The 25,844-nt window shown below is 39.1% G+C and overlaps 2 protein-coding genes across 2 annotated transcripts; both read left to right on the top strand.

The window, feature by feature from the left end:
- The first annotated feature begins 393 nt into the window (after positions 1-393).
- Positions 394-15,143, top strand: LOC6045928 (ADP,ATP carrier protein 1). Its single transcript, XM_001863170.2, has 3 exons — positions 394-686; positions 6,323-6,819; positions 14,357-15,143. Exons 1-3 carry the CDS (start codon positions 521-523, stop codon positions 14,600-14,602), a joined length of 909 nt encoding a protein of 302 aa, XP_001863205.1. The 5' UTR covers positions 394-520; the 3' UTR covers positions 14,603-15,143.
- Positions 15,144-21,319: 6,176 nt separating this feature from the next.
- Positions 21,320-22,847, top strand: LOC6045929 (GDP-mannose 4,6 dehydratase). The gene is made up of 3 exons (XM_038265510.1): positions 21,320-21,415; positions 21,504-21,594; positions 21,647-22,847. Exons 2-3 carry the CDS (start codon positions 21,505-21,507, stop codon positions 22,661-22,663), a joined length of 1,107 nt encoding a protein of 368 aa, XP_038121438.1. The 5' UTR covers positions 21,320-21,415; position 21,504; the 3' UTR covers positions 22,664-22,847.
- The last annotated feature ends 2,997 nt before the right edge of the window (positions 22,848-25,844 follow it).

The following is a 25,844-nucleotide window of genomic DNA, read 5'->3' as shown; positions in this document are numbered from 1 at the left end:
TTACATTGTTTTGCTTGATTTTTTAGTTTGGCTTTGTCAAATCAACGATGTACAAACTAGAAAATGTCAAACTAAAATGTGTCTAACAACTGGGGGTAAGTGTACAAAATTCGTTCTCTAATAAGCTCAAGATTTTCTATTTCAAGGATAAATATAAAATCATTGAAAAATAGAAGAAAAATGATCAGATTTTTTTTATTTAGTAGATTTTAAAAGATCAAAAGCTGGTCTGACAGATTTCCATGTTCCAGCGCGCAGATCTTCCGCGTCCTCTCCCGCTCTCACCGCAAATCTTCCGGCTGGCAACCTTCTCTCACTCTCTCGCTCTCTTTCGGCGAGACTTGTTCGCCCACCGCCGACGACCCGAGAGTCAGGCCCAACTGCCACGGCCACTCCGAGCTCATTCTTTTTCGATTGTGCCCTCCGTACGGTTCGGAAGCTCCGCGGCCAAGACTCGCTTTGTACCCTAGGACCTGCTCTGTCAGTGTGTGATTTAACAAAAAAACCAACCCAGATCAAAATGTCGGGCAAGAAGGCTGATCCCTACGGTTTCGCCAAGGATTTCCTGGCCGGTGGTATCTCCGCCGCCGTGTCCAAGACCGCCGTCGCCCCGATCGAGCGCGTCAAGCTGCTGCTCCAGGTCCAGGCCGCCTCGCAGCAGATCGCCGCTGACAAGCAGTACAAAGGTGAGTGTGGTGTTGGAGAGGGGGTCGTCGTCGTCGCCAACATGGCCGGCCGCCATCTTTCTTTTTGGCTGAAACTCCTCCGGTTCCGGTTGCGGGGAAAGGTGTGCGAAATTTTTCGGGGGATTTTTTTTTTCACGACCGGCCGGCGGTGTTTCGGGTTGAATGTTAAATTAGGTGGAAATTTGAGAATTTGGGTGAGACTGGTTAGATAACGGACAGGGTGGTGTCGCTAGGTCCAGGCTAGAGAAAAGGGGTGGTTGACGGGCAGTGTCACGTGAAGTGACGGGGGTGAAAAATTATGGGGTTATGTAACAGAACGGTAGAACAAACCAGACGAAGCTGGATTTTGCCTCTTTTTGTTCTTTTTCTGTAGAAATTGATTTTTCACTGAATCATTTCTTAAACCGGAAGTTACGATTTAAAGTTGTTTTGCCTAAAATTCGGATTTGTCCTAGAATTGGTAATAGTAAAACCGAAGGTGAGATCAATAAGTGGCTACTTAAAAACTTTTTATGCTTAAAACAAAAGATTATCCAAATTCTTAAAAGAATATCAAAAATGGAGGCATCCCAGAAGGCGTTCCTAAGCGTGGCGTAAAAGATTTTCTTTTTGGCAAATCTCCCAAGAATCATGGCATACTGCCTACTGTTTATGTAACTGTTTTCTTCTCCATGTTTGTCGCACACAGCTGTCACTTGCAGTGTTATTATTCTTTGACGTAGAAAACAGTTACGACATCAGTAGTAAGATTTTCTCTAAAACAGGCCAATTTGACAACTCTAAATTTGTTTGCAAAGGTTTACATAACCAGGATTTGCGTCCGCAAAATCTGTTCCCAACTAGTTTGAAGAAGATTTTCCGGATTTGACTTCTTCCTTTGGGTGTTATCACATAACCGAACGACCAAGGTTGAACCAATTAGCGGTGCAGAATACCACCAAGACTTGATAAAGAGGTGCAATTTAGCAGGTTATCGTCACGAATAACACGGTCAAAACGCTGTAGAGTTTTTTTTATTCACGATAACTTGATCTTTAATAGAGACAAAGATTTACCTGTAGGTTTTAGTTAAAATTGTAAAGAAGCTACCCGGACAACAGCTTCTAATCCCCATTACGGTTTACGGTGGATCTCTCGGGTACCTGAAAAGTATACGAAACTCTAAAGCTTTGCATTTGCCTGCAAACCGATAGGATTTTCCATCTGCATAATTGTATAATGCTGATTGTGTAATGATTCACAGAACATAACTTAAACTGCTATCGGTGATTCCTGCTAGCGTCATCAATTGGACGAAAAAAAAAAAAATAACTTTGCTGCCAATCCCACCGGGACTGTATGAGCGTAGCCTTGGAGCACAGTCTAGAAAGCAACCCCCTAAAGCGCGTTGCAGTCGTCGAATCTGGATTCAATTCATATTTTTTGTAGTTTCTTCTAGAAAAACTAGATTTACACATTCATTTTCACCAGCCATCTAAATCTGCGTTGAATTTTTGAAGATGGACTCACAGGAACATTCAGCAGAAATCCGCAAAAATTTGATTTGGTACTACCCTGGGATTAGTTATGCTGTGAAATAATCGGAATGGCGTTGAATAATGTGCTTCATGTTGGCTTAGTTCATCGAGAATTACTCAAAATTGAATGATGAATTTGGTAAACGCTAGATTCTTTCAAAGCTGTACTCATTCAAGGTACTTGAAGTTCACATCCGTGTTAGGGAAGCGCTTCTTCGGTGGCAATCTTAGGTACTTGAGCTTTGCGTCGGTGTTAGGGAAGCACTTATTTTGCTTAAAAATCGTCAAATAAGTACGTTGGATGCATTTAGTTTGCTGGCTTGACTTTAGTTGGTTTTGAAGAAATAAAAAACAATATAAATTTCTACTTTTTAAGTGGAGAGGTTCTATGTAGAAAAGAACTTTAGAATTATAATAAACAAAATTGTCAACTGTCAGTACCAATTGAAAAGTGTTAAATTTATTTTAAAACTCTTTCAGATGACGTAACATTACACATTTTAAACAATTTAATGTTCGTAGAGTCCATCGAAAGAGCGATGATCGGAAACCATCGCAAAAGTTTTACTTTGGATAAGCGGAGAATATGACTTCAAAATTGCTCAGGATTATGTAACGCCCGCCCGAAATGACGGTGTTAATACAGTTCGGACTCAATTATCCAAAGGTCTTTTAAAAATTGTGGATAGTTGAATGCCCGCTGGCCGGCAGCGAAATTATGGAAAAGTAAAGTTTTAATTCAAACTTGTGTTTGGAAGCTCTCAAGTTAGTTAAGATCGTGTGGTTGATGGCCTGTTTGATTACAAAGTAAATATTTTTTTTCTAAATGTTCAACAATCGACGTATTGGCTGCCATCTTGGATTACATACATATTAGCTAAGGTAAGGCGGATCAAAAATAGTTTGCTTGAAATCCGGATTTCGTATGGAGATTTTGAGAAAAATTAAAATAAGACCATTTTCTGGGCAAATTTCACCACATTTTTTTCCTCTGTAGGGTTACTGAACTGAACCGAAAAGCGTTTAATTTACCTTTTTTCTAATAATAATTTTGTTTTGAATGCGTTTTTCAACCAGTTTGGCATGCTAAACAACCTAACAGAAAAAATATGGTAAATTTTAAATTTGGGCCGGAAATGGTAAAAAAAAAATACTTTTCTGAAAATCTCCATACAAAATCCGGGTTTTGTGCTAACATTTGTTAACAGTTGGAAAACCCAAATAACTGTTGTTTGATTATCCATCGGGATTCTAAAATATCTGGAGCAACATTTGACAAGAGTGAATAAAGGAGCTATTAGACTTGTATTAGACAATGGCAAACAAAGAAACAAATTCGCATTTTTTTTCTGTGTTTGACAGTTTGACAAACTCGCAAACTATTGTTTGCGAAAAACTCGCAGGGTTGTTACGGACGGCGCGGATCGCGCGGATAGCGCGGATTTGCTCAGGCGCGGATTTCGCGCGGATGGCAATTTTGAAAATGTTTGTTTGTATTTTCTTAGTACGAAACGTCGATAAATGAAGATAAAGATTATGTAGAAATTATTTTTTATATGTTATGATGTAAAGATGATGAGTAATGATTTTTAACCTTATTTATTTTTAATTTTATACTGGATTTATTCAATTTTTAATTTTGTAAATCAAATTTTACAAAATTTTCCTTAAGATGTAGACATTAGAATGAGTAACAAAAACTATTCTTGGGGCTTGTTCTGGTGGGCGCCAAATATGAGCTTGATTGGACGTAACAGAAGCTGGCCTCCACTTTCGAATTTTTGAATGGAATTTAATCGGTAGAATTTTTTTTTCTAAATTTAAACATTCTTGGCGAAAATAAAAAAAAATCAGAACATTCCAAATTCTAAGCTTTAGAAATTCAAAAATTCGAAAACAATTGTTTTCATTGTTTTTATAATAACAAAAAAAAATCAAATAAATATTTTTTTTTCGAAATTTCTAAAATTGTAATCTGAAATTTTAAATACCAAAAATTTGGGTAATCGAAAATTTGAAGATCAAAAAAAATCAAAATTAAAAAGTCAAAATTCTCAAATCTTAATTGATTTTAGTATCCTTATGCCTATAAATTCTAAAATTCTTAAATTCTAAAATTCTTAAATTCTAATTCTAGAATTCTAAAATTCTAATACTCTAAAATTCCAAAACTCGAAAATTCTTAAATTCGTAAATTCTTAAATGTTTTTATTTTTAAATTCTTAGTTCTTAAATTCTTGAATTCCTCCTATTTTATGTAAGAGATTTTGAAATTATGAGAAGACATTATTTTTAATATCAGAAATTAAATTTATTTCGGAGTGAAATTTTAGCGAGGATTTTGGATTACAAACTGTATAAAAATTCTTAGATTTTGAATATTTAGACTTTCGAAATTTAAAATTTTATCATATTATAATTTTAGATTTTGATTTAATTTTGAGGTTATATTTTTGAAGTTGAATTTTTAGGTTTTTAAACATTGTATTTTCTATTTTGAAGATTTTTTTTCATGACCCTTGCCTTGACCGTCTCTTATGGATTTTTTTTAAATGAAGTTATTGCTTTCATTCTTTTGGAGTCTTTAACCTTAAAACGATTTTTTTTTATCAAATACTTTCTGAATTAGTTTTTTTTTTCATAAAAAATAAAATTTCTTAAATGTTGGTCGCGAAATTTTTTTATATGGCGTGGATTTTGCGCGGTTTCGGATTTTAGGTCGGCGCGGATTTTTTTTCGACTCTCCCGTAACAACCCTGACTCGCCAACAAAGCCAAACAAATGCAGGCAAACTGTCGAAAAGTTTTTTTTGCGAGTTTGGTTGCCACAGTCTAATTGCTCCTTAAGTATTTTGACAGCTCTGGACTACTCAAATTCTCAGAGCTGAAATAACTAGTGGAAGATGTTAAAGATTCGGTTCTAACTGGTAAAATTTGGTGATTTTCATTATTAAAAAAAACCTTATTTTGCAAAAATATTGATAGAAACTTGTCTGACATTTTCTACTCGGCAATTTAGCACTCAATTTCAGTTGGAAACTCTTTTAAGGTGCTGTACTATAACGCCAATGTGCTGATATGCCAACATTAGGTGCTCGATGAAATTTGGTGTCCTACTATAAATAATTTTGTAAAGTTAAATATTCTAGTGAATGCATTTCCTTCATTTTCATTTAAAGTAAGGAGATGAAAAGGAAATTTTTCATCTGAAATCTCTTTTCCTCAAACAAAATTGAAAAAAAAGTTGTTTTAATAATTGAAATCGGCTGATTTGATGGGGATAAGAGGAGCGGCCGTGGCTGACTGGTTACGGTGTTCGCTTTATAAGCGAATGGTTCTGGGTTCAATGCCTATCTGCTCCCAACGAGAAAGATTAGAACACAGAAATTAGAAATGATAAATATGAACGAAAAATCAAAGTCGTTCGAGGCGGGGTTCGAACCCCCGTCCTTTGAATTGGTAAGCAAAAATGCTAACCACTAGGCCATGACGACTTGGTGAGCTTGGACTGGAATTAGGAATACTTTTACAGAGAGCGAGTTGTGGCGCTATAACCTCGGCAAATAGTGTCCAGGGCATTCGTGGAAATACAATGTCCCATCCCAGAGGGTCCCGGAGTACCAAAGCTTCTTAGCATGGTGCTCCCAACGAATACAACCAAAATCTCGGAGCGTATGGTGGTGTGTCCCCACGCTTCTTCCTCCCCTGTCGATTCAGAATTGTGTTGTTGTTCGAACACTCAGTGCTCAAACTCAACCCAATTACGAGTCATCTCTGCGATACGGCTTTACGCAGTAGGCCTGGCCGCTTTAACGCTTGTGATGTTTCAATGCATTTCAATGCAATGGCGCACTACAAATGTTAATAAATGACAAGATGAGTGCTAGGCGTCATCTAACCTAAGGCACTCTCCAGGATCCCTTCGATAGATTGGCTGCGCTAGGGTCTGATTAGATTATTAGATTAGAAATCGGCTGATTTGATGGGATAAGATAAAATTTTTTACCTTGCCAAACACATGAAAATTTTTCCTAATAACCTAGCATTTCAAAATATTCATGAAATACACGAACCGAATAGCTTTTAAAAATCTTGATCTGTTTCTTTCCTCCCCGTCCAGGTATCGTCGATTGCTTCGTTCGTATCCCGAAGGAGCAGGGCTTCGGAGCGTTCTGGAGAGGTAACCTCGCCAACGTCATCCGGTACTTCCCGACCCAGGCGCTCAACTTCGCCTTCAAGGATGTGTACAAACAGGTCTTCTTGGGCGGCGTCGACAAGAACACCCAGTTCTGGCGTTACTTCCTGGGTAACCTCGGATCCGGTGGTGCGGCCGGTGCCACCTCGCTGTGCTTCGTCTACCCGCTGGACTTTGCCCGTACCCGTCTGGGCGCTGACGTAGGCCGCGCCGGCCAGGAGCGCCAGTACAACGGTCTCGTCGACTGCCTGAAGAAGACCGTCAAGTCCGACGGTCTGGTCGGTCTGTACCGTGGCTTCAACGTGTCCGTGCAGGGTATCATCATCTACCGTGCGGCGTACTTCGGCTGCTTCGACACCGCCAAGGGAATGCTGCCCGACCCGAAGAACACCTCGATCTTCGTCTCGTGGGGTATTGCGCAGGTAAGGAATCTCCGTCCCGGGTGACTTCCGAGAGCGGGGCTGATAACGCGCGCCGGTGGTAAATAACCGGGTTCAACCCGGGGAGGGTGATATCATCAACCGTAATTACGTAAAGCCGAGAAAATTAGAACCCCCTGACGCAAGTGCCCCGAAAACGCTTTTGTTTTCCAAAAAAATCGAGGCCAACCAACAGGGCCGCTTATGTAACATTTTACACTAACTTGCTAAAATTAGAGCGAAAAATATTTTCCTCCCAAAACGGGCCGCGTCTCTCAAGTGGTGGTTCCCGTCATCATCTGCGTCAGCAGCCGCGTTGGAACGCTGTCGCCCCCCACAAGGTCATTTCAATCAACGCATTTCGCCGAGATGTCACGATTGTAAAATAGTGCGCGGAGAAAGATTGCAATTGTTGGACTTTCCTCGCGGTTCGACGTTGTTACGTAAAGCAGGCCTGCCCCGGAGTAGAGAACATAACCTCAATCGATCAATTCGCGTTGCCTTGAATGAGAGAGAGGCAAAAAGTTGAATGAATTGGGAGAGTCGCGGCGAAAGAGAGCGAGCAATGCAAAAAAAAAAATCGATTCTGCTGCGGCAGCCTGACCTGCCAAAGGGGCACAAACAATTCGTGCTGCAATTTGAACTCGCGAATTCATTGCGCTTGCTAGAAGGTCGCAGGTTACAATTGCAATTGGCGTTTAGAATTTGAACTTGGTCGGAATTCTCGCTCACAGCCACAGCTGATCTTTTGCGCCACGAGCAGCTAAAGCACAGGCAGGAGGAGGAGGAGAAGGTAGAACTTATTTTTAACGTGGCTGCCTCAAACTGGTCGTCGTGCCAAGAAATCTGGGGGAAAATGCTGCTGCGCTACCGCGGCAGATGTGCGCTCACTTAGGGGGAAAAACGAAGCGCGATCACGTGCCCTTCTCAAGTCGATAATCAGCTGATGACGTAATGAAGGCAAAATCCCTGTCATGACGTCATTGGCCAGCATAAATATCGACCCCGTGTGTGTGCGTGTGAGTGTGGGCGCTTAGCCTTGAGAAATCTCACTTGAAGAAGTACACCTTGTTCAAATAGCGCAGGACACGAGGTAGACGGTGGTTTCGTAACACTGCCGCTGTCGTCGTCGTCCGGTAGTGGCTCGTGGGTCGATTTTTCTGCTGTTATCACCTGATGCCGCCTTGTGACATCGGTGATAACAGCCCGCGCGATGGCATTGAAATATTTTGAGCTGTTGTGTGAAGGTTTTGCTGCACACTGATAACGGCGCTAGAGATGATAAGGTTGAGCAATTTGGAGGTTCTTTGGACCTGCTTGAACTTTTGCGTTTTGGGACGATCACGATGCGGAAAGGTGTTTGGGTGGAAATCAGCTGATTCTTGTGGCATTATTTTGAATTGCACGAAATGATGCGAGTCCTCATAAAAAGAGTTCCGCCAAACAGACAATTCGAGCCAAACATTTCATTAGGGCACAAAACCAAAACGTAAACATTCGGGATTATTCCACTATTTCATTCATTAGTACACTCTCTACATGGCCTCCAAGATTCAGATTGATAGCAAACAATTTCCTATTGAAAAAATCACAAATACAAAAGGGCACATAACAATGTTTACTCCAAACTAGACAATAAGTTCAATTGTGCCCTTTTCTTTTTCGATAGTTTTTCGTAGTTGAGGAACTTTCTATGTTATAAAGTGAAGTTTTCATACATTCTTAACACTAATTCACTTCAAAACAACGTTTGGTTTACGTTTTACCAAAGATTTCTGCAGAAAAAAACTTCGTCGAAACACAATATTTAATACGGTCCCGCGGATCCTGTTCAGTACATCTTTGAAGAATTTTATGTTTCACATGCCTTATTCTCATCATTTGATCACAAAACTTCACCAATTAACATAATGTTCACTGAATTCCTCATTATTTCTAAATGAACAAAAGGTCCCATAAACATCATTCAAAACAACAATCGGTTGACAGCGCTTTAGTGCCCTTTCAGTTCTCTTCGAAATTGCATTAAGAAAGGGCCCATTATGAACAACAGTTGGAAAGTTAAAAGGGCCCAATAACGAGATTTTTTAAAATTATGAGTTTTATTGCGAAAACCAACATAAATTAAGAAGCATTCAAGCAGTGTTGAGGATAATGATGTGTTTTATCGTATCATAAGTAAAAATACCATCAGTCAAGCTTCTTTTTTTAAATAGGAATTGAAACAAGTTGTCCACTTTTTGCAAGCGATTTTCTCGAATCGTGGTTGTTTTGTTTTGTGCCCTAATGAAATGTTTGGCTCGAATTGTTAATCCAGCTATTTTTGTCCCAGTTGTTGTTTTTAATTTATTCGTCTACTTGGTACTTGTCGAATGTCTACTAATTCCAATCCTTATCAAAATCAGTTGACCGATTCTTCGGCTCCTTTTAAAAAAAAATCCCAAGTTTTTTTCAGCGTTTTGGCTGTAGTGGTAAAATAAAAGAAGAAACCCCCCAATGTTATTACATATTTGGAAAAATAATTGATTTTCCTACAAAGAAATATCATGCAGAATTAACCATATAGTACCTGTGCTTCCCCTGAAATAAAAATGTAGCGTGACGGGACAACATCGTAAAACTGGACTTTTAAAAGGCACACTTCAAAAATCGCTACAGTTTTGCCAGTTTGATTTAAAAAAATCTTATGCTCTTCTACACATTATCACAATCTAATCTAATCTAATCTAACACAAACGCAGCCAGTCCGATGAAAGCATGCTGGAAAGTCTTGTGATTAGACTACGCCCCAAGCACTTTTCTTGTCAATATTAATAATTGCAGTACATCCGAGAACACCCGAAAATGTATTACAAAAATTAAAGCGGCCAGCCCTACTGCGTTGTGTTTACCGCAGAGAGGATTCTGAGAACGGATCACATTTCACAGAATCTACAGGGGAGGAAGGATGCGTGGACATACCGTACCAAACGCTCCGAATCAGTTAGGTGTGGTGTATTAGTGTAAATTTGGCAGATAATTACATTTTTAGGGAGGAAGTGGAACTGGGTAAATGGGAATTGGGGAATGGGAATGAAGGTGAGGAGAAGGAAGGTTATTTAATTTATAGTATAACAATATAGGGGAATATTATCATCTAGTAAATAATTATGGAAAGCTCTCACCAAGAAACAGCAAATCTTCAAAAGGCACAACCGGATGGTTTACCAATCGTCAGCTCCTAGGTTTTTCTCAAGAGACAAGCCGATAGAAATACGTGGAAGTGTTCCTTTTACTATGATCTTTCCTTTGTTTATAGGATCCTTTTTAACCGAAAAAAAAAATCTCTGGATATATAAGAAATGAAGTTTATGAAAGCGAATGCCTAAAAAACAGAAAAAATTATCACCATTTTTGTCAAAAATAATTGTTTTAAAAAAAACGAAGGTAGCCATGAAAACAAAAACCGTTAGCTGGTTTTTGCAAATGTCAAGCATTTAAATTTCAAATAATGAAAAGAAACCTTGATTTTTTCTCAAAATGGAATTCTCTCACCGGGATTTGGGTACACGGTTCTTATCAACGACCGCAACGAAGATTTCCCAAGATTTTCTTGCCATTTGCGCGATTGTGGCTCCAACCCAGCTTAGCGACGACTTCCCGTAAAAGCAGCAGATCAGCAACGTCACCTGGATCTGCCAAATCCACACAAGGAATCGAAACCCGGATATATCCACCATCTCGACCCTTTCCACTGCCACTCACAAGGTCCTCCAGAACTAGCCGATAAGACTTTGATAGAAATCCTCAGAAGACGACAAAAAAAAAACGCGGATCGAAAATTCAAACCAACCGGTCGCGATCATAGCTTACCTCGATCCTCTTATGCTCTTCTACACATTATCACAAATTAAAAAACGAATCTTTTGCTCCTTGAACTGAACGAATTGGTTGAAATTTGAGTTTTTGCCAGCCATTTCTTTTCGTGACGGGACAACGAAAGGAGTAGATTTATGAAAAAACTCCTCACCCATTTAATGGCTTGCAGACCATATTTGGTAATTTTTTTTGGCTTTTGGGTTAAGAAAACGCATTTAAAGCACATTGCAATTATTGATTCATAATAAAATGACATTTTCATATTAAAAATCACATTGAAAATTGAAAAATGTTACATTTTGGTGTAGCTTCGCTAAGAATCGGTCAGTTGTCAAACGACTTTCAGAGCACTCGGTTTCGTGCTTTTGACAGCTGTCAGTCATCCCAATCGAGACATGGAGTTAATATTTTTGTCAAGCTTCTGATACTAATTTGTTTGAAAAATATTTCAGGGTGACCACTCAAATTCCATTTTCAAATTCCCGACTTTTTTCAGACTTTTTTTTTTCTTATCTAAAGAATGATTTCAAACAAAATATTCTATAAGAAAAGTCAATATCGATCACCGAAAAAAAATAATTCTAAATTAATTTTAAAATAAATCCAACTATTGTAAACACAGAAATTTAACAACAAATTTCAAAAAAGACTTGAAAAATAGAAATTCATTATTATGATTCAGAGTAGAAATGCAAACAATAAGTCCTCGAAAAAAAAATGGAAGTTTAACAATACTTAGAACTTTTATGTTATTTTTTAAATTGGCAAACGTTTTTGATACTTCGTTCCAACTGGAAATGGCAAAAAGTTAAAGATAACTGAATTTAAAATTTCATTCCTATTTTTCCCACTTATTTTAAGCATAATTTTTGAAAAGACAATTTTTTTAAACAATTTTGCAAGAACTCAAAATTTGTTGGATTATTTTTTTCTGCGATTACAATATTTTCTTCTTGTTTTCAAAACGTAAAAAATGTTTTTCAATTTTAGATTGTAAATAAAAAAGTGTAAACATTTAATTCACAAGCCATGGTGTTAACATCTGAATGAAATAACTGTTTAAAAATGCATTTTACATTTGCCCAGTTGTTTTGGCAATATTAGTTTTCAAAATATCTTAGCATTGAGGATTTTGTTTTTCGCCATAAAACAACTTTTTGCAGTACTGTACAACGAATTTAAAAAAAAATGAACATATTTTTAAATGTACCTAAATATGTTAAAAATGTTAATAAACACATTGAAATGCACTTAATGTTTTCAGCTGATTGCACTCAAAATTTCGTTAAAATGTTGAAGTTTTTTTGAAAAAAAAAAATAAAACTTGCCCCCTGATTTTTCGGACCGATTTTGAAGGAAGGTAGGAAGGGGAGGGGGGAGGTAGGGGGTATAAACTTTGTTTTTCCATACTCAAATATATGAAATATATTGAAAAAGAACCTTAAATTAAAAGTAAGTTACCTACTAAAGCAGAATTGAGTGAATATAATTTGAAAATTGTACAAAATATTACAAAATTATTAAAGACTTAAAATAAATTTTCAAACAAGTATGCTTGGAATTCCCGACTTTTCTGGATTTTTTGTCAAAAAATCATAAATTTCCGACTTTTTCCCGATTTTGACGAATTCCCGACTTTCCCAATTTTCCGATTTGAGTGGCCACCCTGATTTTTTTAGGCTTTCAGGTTTTACACCGACTCAATTTTTAGGTTAGAAATTTGACAGCTTGGCTGCACTGTTTACATTTTTTTCACGTGTTTCTCATTGAAAATGTGTGTGCGTGTGCGCTCGTGATGTCACACTCAACCGGACCCTAAGATGACAGTTTTCGTGAGTTGCGCGGATTCACCGACAGATGGCAAGTGGGCCTCGTCGGAGTCCGTCCATCAAAAACGCAACTCAAAATTTGCATAGGAAACTTTTTTTTCGTAACGGATTTTGCGGCACGCTTACTTCAACTGTTCTAGACTAATATTTGAACGTGGCGTATCTCTAAACAAGTTTTTCAAGAAAATTATTCCAGAAAGCTTATTTTGTCATTTTAAACCAAAACAAAGCAAAAACTATATTTATTTAAACTATTCGCCATTTTCAAAAGTTTGGCTAAATAATATCGAAAGCCGCCATCTTAGGCCCACTGGGCCCACAAAACGGGGTACGCTCAGTTTGTATGGGGCTGTCAACATGCTCCCGGGCTGGTCACACTATAAAACCCTAAAACCTAATAGAGATCTCCACGGTTTTTCTCACGCACACCATCATTCTGTGTTAGTATTTGTATTTGAAGTATTGTTTTGGTTTCGAACGATTGTGATTGGCTGAATTCCAAGCAGCTGATTTTGTTTACACTTTTTTTAGGCAGACATAGGCAAATCGAGTAGATCAATCGTCTGTAAAAACCAGCTGTTTACCACGTGCTCGTGGTATAACAAAGGACACAGCTGATTTTGACAGACGAATCATTCTACTCGATTTCCCTATGTCTGCGTGTAAATTTTGTTACAAACTAACACACTCTCGCGCGTGGATATCTCTATTAGGTTTTACGCCGTGACGTCATTTGACAGCTCGTGTGCACTGTTTACATGGTCCATGTAAACAGTGCATCCTTTTATAACCTCCAAATCGATTCGGCGTAGGACCTAATTAGGTTTTACAGCGTGACGTCACGAGCGCACACGCACACACATTTTTACAGAGACACACGTGCAAAAATGTAAACAGTGCAGCCAAGCTGTCAAATTTCTAACCTTAAAATTGAGTCGGCGTAAAACCTAATTGCAAATATTTATTTCCCAGATTTTTGTTTTCCGTGAATTTTTTGTATGTCAAATTTTTATGTGTCAAAAAATGCAAATTAAGTATAATTTTCATGCATGTGCTAAAATTTTTTAAATACCTCTCAAATGAAATCAAAACTTCTCTTCAACTTTTGGAAAACATACAAAAAACTGTTGAAATGACAACATCAATTCAAGAAATTTTCACTTATTTCGAATAATTGGTCAAACGTCGTCGAACTCAATGAACTTTCGAATGTCTATGATTGGTTACGTATCGATGGATTTCCTTCATAACTGCATTTTAAGTACTAAAAGTTTACATCCGTGTTAGTGAAGCGCTTTTTCGGTGGTAAATTTTATGCATTCGAGGCATTTGACATCCCCGTACGTGTTCGAGAAGCGCTAGTTTTGCTTGCAAATTCTCTGCATTTTTTCTTAAGTAAACATTTTTCCAATTTTAAAATTCTAATACACAATTGCTAAATGAATTTCAAATCTGATGTTTTAAAAATCGCGACCCGTTTTTTTTCGGAATGAAATCTCAGTACTTTCGAGTAAGACGTTATTTACCGTCAAAATTAGTCCTTTCCAAGAAACTGGTTTGACCCAACTACGATGTCAATGAAACCAGTGCTCAATGTCAATCTAGCTGAACTTGTTATTCCTAAACATTTCACATTTTTAGCGCCAGCACAAATCTCACAGCATCTTCGTTTTCCAACGCCTCGAACGCTTAGTGATTTACACAACTACGTCAAACAAACAGGGGCACATTATATTTACGCTGCGCGTTATCAGCTCACCGCCCTAATCGCGTCGCGCCCATGTGACTATTTGTCGCATCGCACTCTTTTTCCGAGCCAACAGTGTTTAATCTTCTTCTTCTTCCCCTTCCAGGTTGTGACGACGCTGTCCGGTGTCATCTCGTATCCGTTCGACACCGTCCGACGACGCATGATGATGCAGTCGGGTCGTGCCAAGGCCGACATCATGTACAAGAACACGCTGGACTGCTGGGTCAAGATCAGCAAGCAGGAGGGCAGCAAGGCCTTCTTCAAGGGCGCCTTCTCCAACGTTCTGCGTGGTACCGGTGGTGCTCTTGTGCTCGTGTTCTACGATGAGCTGAAGGCTCTGATGGGTTAGATTTAAGTGTTTTAGCGAAGCAAACAACAAGCAACTATTAGCAAACCACAACAACAATACCAGCAAGCGCTAAGGTTGAAAAGAGTATGACCGTTACATCAATTTAAGTCGAAACAAAGGAATCAGTACAGTAAAAAAAACTAAAAAAAACCCAAAACAAAACCAACAGCTATTTATTTAATGTTAGAAAGAAATTCTCACACACCCACTCACACAAGCACTCTTAATCGTGTTAGGACGTCGACAAAGAAGTTACACACTGCAATGATATTAGATTGAGTGCGCCCGCAGCAGCACCACCAGCGAGGAGAGCACCTTAAACACAGTTGAGAAAAACTAATTGTATAGGAGATCAGAACGACCATTGAAGCCTGGATATGTTTTAACTTTCTTAACGCAGCAGTAGCATTATGCTATCACAATGCAAAATGTTTCCCGTCGCAGATCGAAACGACGAAAATTGTATTAATTGGTTATAAACTAACACTACTAAATGTCGAGCCATTAAAGAACGGATAGTATCGAAACGAGGTAAAAAAAAGTGCAACTGTTTTAATTTTACTTGATGAAATTCCTGTGAAACAGATGTTTCTTGTAACCGTTTTTTGTTTTTCTAGTGCTTGACCAACTGCATCGAAACCATGGAACAATTGGCATCCACTATCTTTTAAATTTAAAGTATCGAGATGTTTTAGGTGCAACTCAAGGAGTTGAACTTTCTGTCCAGTTTCTGTGAAGTTTGAAATGAAAAATCAGAATCTCTTCTTTTTTATTTTTTGGACTTCTTACGAAATTGCAGTCATTTCTCTAACACTCGAATTCAAATCTTGGCAGATATCCTTTTATTTGCTGAATTCGATGAAACAATCAAGTGAAATCATTGCCACTTTGGACAAATCACAGCAAATTTCGATGCTGTTTCAAAGATTTGAACAAAAATGATTCTTTCACTCGAGTTGTTGCAACATGGAGTTCTGGGGCCACATTTAACAGGGGCGGTTCCGTAAGAGCCAAATGTTTCTCCAGAGTTAAACTTTCTGTCTAGTTGCTGTGCAGTTTAATATGACATCTGCGAAAGTTTCACTCCATGTTACCGGCTCACATCTCTCTTTTTAATTTCTCGATAGAGTTATCTAAGCCCGAGCTCACGCACACTAGCAAACCATTTGTTTTGCTGGCCGGTACAAAATTTAACCTCAATATTTTTCGTGTACGTACACGCAATACTTGCGCACGTAGATAATTCTATGACAGTTGCAAATGTTTAACACTATTATACCGGCTCACATCTCTATTTTTAATTTCTCGATTGCGTGTTATCGGCTCACATCTCTTTTTTAAGTTTTTAATTTAGAGGAAACTCTCGTTTGTTTGGCAGGTTAAGCACGAGCTCTCACTCAATCTAATTTACTCATTTTCACTATTTAAACAAATTATTTTGCAAAACTGTTGATAGAAACTTGCTGGCTCACTTCCTGTTATCACTCGATTTCAGTTGAAAACGCTGGGTGGACACTCAAGTCGGGAATTCGCCAAAATCCACCAATAATCGGCAAAAAGTTGGGAATTTCAGATTATTCGTCAAAAAGTCAGGAACCCCAAGCATACTTGTTTAAAAATTATTTTCAAATATTCTCATTTTTTTCTTTAGTAACTTTCTCTTTGAATAATTGAATCTATTTGAGAATGAAAAGGTTATTTAAGACATTGATTATCCTATCCATTGATTACTGGATTCATTTGACACAGATTTTCAGAATATTTTTTATTAATCAAAAGTTAATGAAAAACTAATTCAAAAATAGAGCCAAATTTTAAAGATTATGTCCATCGCAAAGTTATGATTCTGTTTTATTTTTGTCACAATGATTGAATATTATAAAAAAAGTTTGCTATGGGTTTTTTTTTTGAGTATTTGTGTTTAAATTTAATTATATCCATGACGTCTTTTAACAAATATTTGTTTCAAAATGTTTCCTTTGAACTTGTGGATACAGATTACCATAAATAAAGCGTGATTTTCAGTTAATGAAAAACATAAATATTGAATAAATACAATCGTTGTTCATTCTGGATGAAAAATTAAAAAACTTTTTTGAAAACATCAATAAAATGCACAACATTTTGTCCGAAAAAAGTGGCAAAACGTGGAATTTTATCAAATTGCTTTTTTTTAATTAAAAAAATTAATAATAATAAAACATTTAAATACTGACAACTAGATAAATAAAAATTGATTCTAAAACTGTACAACCAAATTTACACAATTAAACAGGTAACTTGGTTAAGCAATTTTTTAAACTTATTTCTGGGTATTTTTTTTCCTGAATTATTTGAAAGTGACGAGTTGGCGTTTATTCGGGGAAAGAGGGTTAACACAGAGTGGGTGGCCTACTGCGCCTAAAGCTAAACTAAACTAATCACCAGGGCCGCACTTAGGGTTGACTTCCAACACCCCCTCTCAAACCTAAAGTGCTTCGAAGCTTCTTGGTCGAAACAGCTTCGGCCCTTGGTGAACACATCGGCGAGCTGGTCACTTGTCAGGAGGAACTGGCAACTTGGTGTGTTCTTCCTGGCCAGCTATCACGGATGTTGTTGTTGCGGATGCTCCGAGGTTCATCCGCTTTCGGTCTTGTAGATCTTCTTCGTAGTGTACTTGCTCTCCTCTTGACTTGCCAGAGAGTTGATGGCGGTTCCGATCGGTTCGCAGGCAAAAACCGAATGTTGAGCGGCGATCGACGACGTCGCTTCCCCGGTCTCCGTCCGCAACGGTCTCGTTCCGTTTGCGCTCCTTCAAGCTTCGAGATCTTCTTGAACAGCAACCGGAACTTGTACCGCTTTTGCCTGTTTTGCAGCGCCTTCAAGCCAACCAGCGATTTGTCCAGCTTTCGCACTTGCGAGCACCCCGTCACGACGAGACGAGCTTTGTACCTGGTAGCAATACCATCTTCTTCCTTCTTGATCCTGAACACCCACTTGCAGCACAAAACTCGGCGACCAGCAGGTGCCTCGACGAGATCCCACGTGCGGTTCTTCTCAAGCGACCGCAACTCGTCGTCGATAGCGCGCTTCCACAGCGGCCAGTCGTCGCGTTTCTGCAGCACTTCATTGGTGTCGGGAATCTCATCCACGAGCCTTGCCAGCCACTTCAGCTTCAACTCGTGGTCGGGCTTTGCCGGATGCTTCTTCACGCGACCTCTTCTTTCTCCCGCAGCTTCCTCCAGTTCTGGTACTGCGTTTTCTTCGGGCACTTCTTCTTCTTCTTGCACTGTGTCATCTGCATCCGATTCTTCACTGTCGAGTTGATCGTCCGTGCACACTTTATCTTCCGGCACTTCTTCTTGACTCTCCAACTCAGCCACCACGTCCGATCCACACATTTCGAGCTCCACGTCAAGAACGAACAAACTTACGTTCCGCGTTGCAGTGCACTTGACATCTCCGTCCTTCGAAATGCGAGCATGATTCCGGCCAAACGAGACTTCCATTCCGCGCTCAGCCACCTTCTCCACAGAGAACAGATTCGTCGTCAATCCAGGCACGTACAGGACGTCGTGAACCGTGCAGTTCAACGTCCTTTTTCCGACGACGGCCTTCATTTTCACTTCTCCAACGTAGCGACTTTCGAGCGTCACTCCTGCTTCGGCCACGTTGACCACCTTCGGAGTTTCCATCCGACGCACATTCACCAGCAGATTCCAATCACCAACCATGTGCTCGGAAACATCACTGTCCAGCACCCACCGGAACTTTCCGTCTGCTTCCTCATTGTTGTCTTCTTCCGCTTCTGGCACGAACGGCACGTCTTCCTTGGCACCGGCACTGCTTTCCGCCGCATGCACCTTCCCCTTCTTCGGCTGCTGCACACTTCCGGCAGCGTGTTTTGCCTTCTTCTTGGGCGGGCAGTCCACCTTCTTGTGTCCCGGATTCCCGCAAACGCAACACTTGAACGGAAACATTCCGTTACTTCCGGCACGCGCTGCTTTCCGGTTCGACACTTCCTCCAGGGCTTCCCAAATCAGCTTCGGCGATGACATTCCACGAACGACTTCCCGATGCGGCTCGGCGATCGTCTTGAGCAGGAACAACTTACACTTTTCGTCCTCTTCCTTCCGGGACTTCTGCAGTGCTTCCTTCCGCACCCGCTCCGCCACGCCTTCCTCCGCAACCACCGTGAAAAACGATTCCTCCTCCAGCGTCCGCTCGATACAGTGGTGGAGTTTCTGCGCCTTCAAATCCGCTTCGATCCGGAAACTCCAGCACGAGAAATTCGTCCCGTCGAACGCGTGCGACACAAATTCGTACTCCATCGCAACCAGAAAACGTTCTTTTCGCGTCTCACTTCCCAAAAAATTCAACTCACATTCCGATCGCGAGGATGGCGTCACTTTTTCGAACTCTGCGCACGTGGAAAAAAACTTTTCCTTCCGATCGCGGTTACTATGGCAACGCGCCTCGCGATGTGCTGGGCCACACAACCTGACGAGTTGGAGTTTATTCGGGGAAAGAGGGTTAACACAGAGTGGGTGGCCTACTGCGCCTAAAGCTAAACTAAACTAATCACCAGGGCCGCACTTAGGGTTGACTTCCAACAGAAAGAATAATAACAATTGGGTACTAAAGCCCTATGCAAATTTTTATGTACAACGGTAAAAAACACGATTAAAAACCATTTCTGATCACTTTTTTTCATTTTAATGCAAATTTTTTTTTTGGCAAGACAACATTTTTTCGATGGATCAACTATGGTCCCCTTCGAACGACCTGTCAAGTAGGAGCTTTTCTGTCAAGAAGGACCGCGAGGTTAATTTTTCAAAATTGATTTAAAAATCCATTTTAAGCTCTTTATGGTCGTACGAAGGGTCATTGTACTCAGAAAAATAAGCTTTATCGCTGTGAACAATAATATCAGCAATCTAAGCTTCATTTTAGGACCCAATTATCATGGATAAAGTGTTATTTGGGAGCGTTCTTTTATTACGTAACGCAGTAGGGGGGGAGGGGGGGTCGGAGGCCGTGTTACGCTCCATACAAAATTTTTAAAATTTGTATGGAAATTTTGTTACGAGGGGGGGGGGAGGGGGTCTAAAAGTCCGATTTTTCGCGTTACGTAATAAAAGAACGTTCCCTTTTATTCCAAATGGAAAAAAAATAAAAAAATAAAAATAAACATGGACTTCAATTTTTAATTCAGTTATCTTTGACTTTTTGCCATTTCCAGTCGAAATAAACATTGAAAATAAAAGTACATTGAAAAAAAAAACATTGAAAATATAAAGTTAGGCTTACGATTATTTTCCAAAGATTTTTTGTTTATGTTTCTACTCTGAATCAAAATATTGAGTGCTTCCATTTTAGAATTATTTTTTAAGGATTTTGTGATAAGTTTAAAAAAAAAAGAAAATTGTCAATAGTTTGATTTTATTAAATTGCTTTTGTATTTGCTTTTTATTGAATTGCTTTTTTTTTTTTGGCAGGAAAAGCCACTAGAGTGATGGCTACAAAACCTACATCTTTTTAATAGCAATCCGGGGTTTTAAGCGAAGATGGCGTTCGAATGGTGAACGTCCCAATCGTCAAAATCGCGCAGTAGCACCAACATTAGAAAATAAAATATGGCTTTCGTACATGGCACACTTTTTCCGTAATGTTGGTACCACTGCGTGATTTTGACATTTCGGGCGTTCATCATTCGAACGCCATTTTCGCTTAAAAATCTGGATACAATAAATGATAACAATAATTTTGTAAATAACTGTTTAAAAACTTCATCGGTATCCACCTTTTAAGGAGTTTCGGGAACTGGCTGGATTATAATATGGTCAATAGGGTGTTATATGGTTGTATGGAAAAAATAAAGTTGTCCAAATTTAGTGAGCACAGCACTTTCTCAGTTCCTTTTGGGGTCCTAAACAATTCCCCAAAGTTTGGGACCGATTGGTCCTCACTTTGCGCAAAGCGATTCAATTTTCCATATAAATTTGTATGGAGAAAACCATTTTTTTTTTGGATTTTGATATTTATCAAATCCACGTTTCATGTTATATCAAAGCCGGACTCATATTCGGATGCTCTGGAATGTGCTCTACAACTTTGCCGAAGAGAGTATGGTGCTAGCTTGCTCCTGAAACAGCAAAAAACACGTTTTAGACGAGTTTTGAACACGCTGTATCTTTTTTAAGGGGCAAGCTAGCACCATACTCTCTTTGGGAATGTTGTAGAGGACATTTCAGAGTATCCGAATATGAGACCGGTTTTGATATAGCATGAAATGTGGGTTTGATAAATATCAAAATCTAAAAAATGGTTTTCATCATACAAATTTATATGGAAAATTGAATCGCTTTGCGCAAAGTGAGGACTAAACCAATCGGTCCCAAACATTGGGGAGTTGTTTAGGACCCCAAAAGGTTCTGAAAAAGTGCTGTGCTGGAAATTCGATTTTGATATTACACCCTAATGGTCAACTCGGCTTCTAAAAAATAAGAGAAAAAATTGCCTTTCGGAAAAATTAAGGAAATAAAGAATAAATTTAAAAGAATTCAAAAGTTTAACTGATTTGGAGATTCCTTATTTAATGTTGGGAGAAAATATCTCACTTTTTAATTTCTCGATTCAACAGACTAAAACCAACTAACCAATAACTTTTCTCCGTTATTCGTGCACGGTTTGTGTCTCCTCGAATTCACCACCGTGCAGTTCAGGGTCGATTACAGAATCCATCTCCAGAATGTTTTAGAAAAAGAACGTCAACAATCGTGCAATCGCCGGGCGATTTAAAACAAAAATAACACGTCAACACTAGTTTTCCAGGTATAAAACACCCACTATTTAAAAACAAAGCTCAGTTTCACCGTACTATTGTGCACTAAACTGCCCAACTATTGTAACGTACCTCTAGCATGTCTCTGGAGTGTAAAATCCCGCTTGACCAACCGGAGGGTTCGAACGCCGGCCGCCGGATTGCACTGATAACCGGCATCACCGGACAGGTGAGTCACGCGCAATCAATACACACACATTACTCACTCTTCCGCATTCCAGGATGGTTCCTACCTGGCGGAGTTTCTGCTCGCAAAAGACTACGTAGTCCACGGAATCATCCGGCGGGCCAGCACGTTCAACACGTCTCGCATCGAGCACCTGTACGCGGACCCAAACACCCACAAGCAGGACCGGATGATTCTGCACTACGGCGACATGACCGACAGCAGCTGCCTGGTGAAGATCATTTCGGCCGTCCGTCCGACGGAGATCTACAACCTGGCCGCGCAGAGCCACGTCAAGGTTTCGTTCGACCTGAGCGAATACACGGCCGAAGTGGACGCCGTGGGGACGCTCCGCCTGCTGGATGCCATCCGGACGTGCGGGTTGGAGAAGTCGGTCAAGTTCTACCAGGCCAGCACGTCGGAACTGTACGGGAAGGTCGTCGAGACGCCGCAGAACGAAAAAACTCCGTTCTACCCGCGGTCACCGTACGCTTGCGCCAAACTGTACGGCTACTGGATCCTCATCAACTACCGTGAGGCGTACGGGATGTTCGCGTGCAATGGGATCCTGTTCAACCATGAATCACCGCGACGGGGGGAAAACTTCGTGACCCGCAAGATCACACGCTCGGTGGCGAAAATCTTCCTCGGTCAGCTGACCTGCCTGGAGCTGGGCAACCTCGACTCCAAGCGTGACTGGGGCCACGCCCGGGACTACGTCGAAGCGATGTGGCTGATGCTGCAGCAGGACGAATCGCAGGATTACGTGGTGGCCACCGGGGAGTGTCACTCGGTGCGGGAGTTTGTCGAGGAGGCCTTCAGGTGCATTGACCGCGGCATCGAGTGGCGGGGCAGCGGCGTGGACGAGGTGGGCGTCGAAAAGGGAACGGAGGTGGTGCGGGTGCGCGTCAATCCGCGGTTCTTCCGACCGACCGAGGTCGATCTGCTGCAGGGGGACGCGAGCAAGGCCAAGCGAGAGCTCGGCTGGGAGCCGAAGGTATCGTTCCTGCAGCTGGTCGCCGACATGGTGGCCGCGGACATCGAGCTGATGAAGCGCAATCCGACCGCTTAGGTTTGGTGTAGTTTTAGGGCCAAAGATAGTTTTTTTATTTTAGCGTGTGTGTTTATGTGAGTGGTAAGTTTGATCAAGTCACGAACAATTTTAACATTCCTGTCAGTAGTTTAGAGTTAAATGAACTAAATTCGTACAGTTCCTTACTTTTTGTGACATGTATTAAAACATTGAACTGTTTTTTAATTATTGCTTTCCTTATCTGTAGTTGTATTTCAATCAAAAGCATTTTTTTTAAAGAAAACGGTTTTCATTTTTAATGGAAGGAATTAACATCTATCCTATCCTATAAAAATCTATCGTGGTTGCAAATTGTTGCAATCTATCTAAATATTTCGATCGTGTTTTGTTGTTTTTTTTCTTTCTCCAAGAAAAGTTTCAAAAATACTAAAATTCAGAACATCTAAAAATAATTAATTCTGATATTAAGAAAAAAATTTAAGTCAAAAATTTAAAAAAAAATCGTAATTTAAAAATTACCAACAATTTTGTAATTCATGGATTTTTAAAATTAAATCCACCCATTCTTAAACTCTGAAATTTTTAAATCCATATTTTTTTCAATTCTTTAATTCTATAACTCTCGGATTAGTTTTCAAAAAGTCGTAAGAGCCATTGGTAAACAAAATCCTTTTTGCATCGTATTCGACATACTTACGAAAAATTAATATCAAAAATGCTCAAGATTGTTCATCTACACGTCCTTCAAGTGCCCCAAACTTAAAATAAATGAAATATTGTTTCATTTTCAAAAAAAAAAAAAAAACAAAAAATAATGTAAGACGTCACGATGGCTCTTACGGCTTTTTGAAAACTCACTCGAGAAACCATCTTTAATTATGAAATCATAAATTCATAATTTTTGAAAATATTATGTTTCTAAAATATTGAATTTCTTTTTTTAATTGTTTATTTGTTTAAAATTTGGAGTAGTAGAAAATTTAAAAAAAATATTTTTAAATTCTTGAATTTTTGTTAACCCTCTAATGCCCATAGCGTTTCACACCACATTTATGCTTACGCTTTGGCCTGTAACCAACAATGTCAGATTATTTTATAGGAGATCTGTACTTTCTTAAAAATAAATCTGTATTTTATCTGTATCATGTCAAATTCAAAGCCATAGAAGATTTTTTTTGAATTTCTAACAGCAGATTTTAGTTTTTGCCTTTCTTACTAAAGAATGGTATAGGTTTTACTTTATAGCTGGACGTCATTTTCATGTTCGTAAATATGACGATTCAGCATGAATTTTAATCGGAAAAAAATCACAATGCATCGATTTTCGACGCTTTATCGATTCATCTTGACAGAACTCGTCTATCTCTAACCCTCGAATTTTGAGAAAATAAATTCCGTGGAGATCGAGTGATGTTCGTGTGTGGTAAAATTTTGCCAAATTTTGTGTCGCGTCGTTCTCAGCTCCCCTGAATCCGATTTTGATTCTTCTGAATGCAGATGAAGGCTAGTGTGCTGAACCTGGGCGAGTTGCCGCTCAAATTTCGAAATATCTATCTGTTTTCGGATGTAGCCAGACTTTTCAACGAAATACACAGTTTCTAACTGAAAATATGGTCAATTTTTTTTCATTTTCATATTTTTTATTTATCTCAAAAATTGCATTCATAGTACAGACCATGAGTGAGCATCTGAAAGAAATTTGACATCGATCGGCAATCCCGATCAATTTTTAGAACGATTTACTTTTTGCCTTTCTTACTAAAGGTTTTACATTATGGCTGGACGTTATTTTCATGTTCGTAAATATGACGATTCAGCATGAATTTTAATCGGAAAAATCGCTAAAAAATCACAATGCATCGATTTTCGACGCTTTGTTGCCAAGTCGACAAATTGTCAAGTTGAGCTTCGAATACTGGCGCAAGAATCAGGGATGCCACTTGATTTTTTAAAATGTCTGTAAAAAAGTCTGTGTATGTCTGTGCATTTGTCTAAAATTCAAATATATCAATTCACAGTCATTGAAATCCATCAGAAATTGCGTTTTTAAGCATTTGAAGACTATCGAAATAAGTATCGACAAAAAAGATTACTAAATATTAATTTAATGAAGTTTTTTAAAAGTCTGAGCACCTCAAAAAATGTCTGACACAAGCTCAAAAGTCTGTGAAACACAGACAAATCTGTGTATCTGGCATCCCTGGCAAGAATGCTGGCGCATATAATGTTTGGCTCGAGATATACTCGTTTGTAGTAGTTTGTCTACCGATGTTTCCTACAACATGTTAGATATCGTAGCTTTTCGGTTTTTTTTTTTTTGCTCTGTCCGTTTTAGCATAACTGTCCAATGTTTATGCAAAAACTTTTGTGACCTAGGACATTCATCCGGCTACAAACAATTTGTTTCCCGTGTGCTCCTAAAATCGCATTTAAGTAGGCTTCATTTTGTCGTGATTTCGTAAATTTATTTAACAGAGTTCATTTGATTCCAATGGGAGCCTGAGCGCCAATGGCTATCTACCTAAGGCGTCGCGATTGAGTGTGTAGTGGTGTGGTTGTAAAAATAGCTATCTCTGACTCTCTCATTTTCGTAGATGCTGAATGGCAAGCTTCCTTGCACTGTGCGACACACGCGGTTCCTGCTTTGTTCGGTTTATGGGCTCGTACCAAAACTAGAACACCGAAACCGCGGTGTGCGTCGTCACTGGCGCATGGGAAGCTTGCTATGCTTGCGTTTGTCATAAACGTTTGTTTGATTAAGAATTTGTACGATTAAAAATATTCTTTTGGTGAAAATTGCGTTTTCAATTTCTTTTGGAAAACACATCATTAATAATACCTTGCTTTCATCATAAGATTTTTTGTATCATCATCATCATTTTGTGCTGACGTTATAAATAAACAAAGTCAATGTTATGAATTGAAAGAAGTTATATTCTTTAGTAAGAAAGGCTCTATCTCACCCCTGGTGGGATTAAATCGGGTTTATTCATATTAAAGATGAAATCAATTACTAAAATTTTGATTTTTTTGAATTTATTCATTTTAAAGAAATCTGTACATACAGATTTTTGGGATTAAAAAAAATGTATTAACAGATTTATCTGTAAATCTGGTATGGCTGCCTGTAACAGGGTGACCACTCAAATCCCATTTTCAAATTTCCGACTTTTCCAGAAACTCAAATAATAGGTGTTTCTTATCCAAAGAATGATTTCAA

This window comes from Culex quinquefasciatus, chromosome 3 (assembly GCF_015732765.1).
Source record: "Culex quinquefasciatus strain JHB chromosome 3, VPISU_Cqui_1.0_pri_paternal, whole genome shotgun sequence".
Classification (NCBI taxonomy): Eukaryota; Metazoa; Arthropoda; class Insecta; order Diptera; family Culicidae; genus Culex; species Culex quinquefasciatus.
Note: the sequence above shows the minus strand (reverse complement) of the source record. Positions and strands in the feature narration are given on the sequence as shown.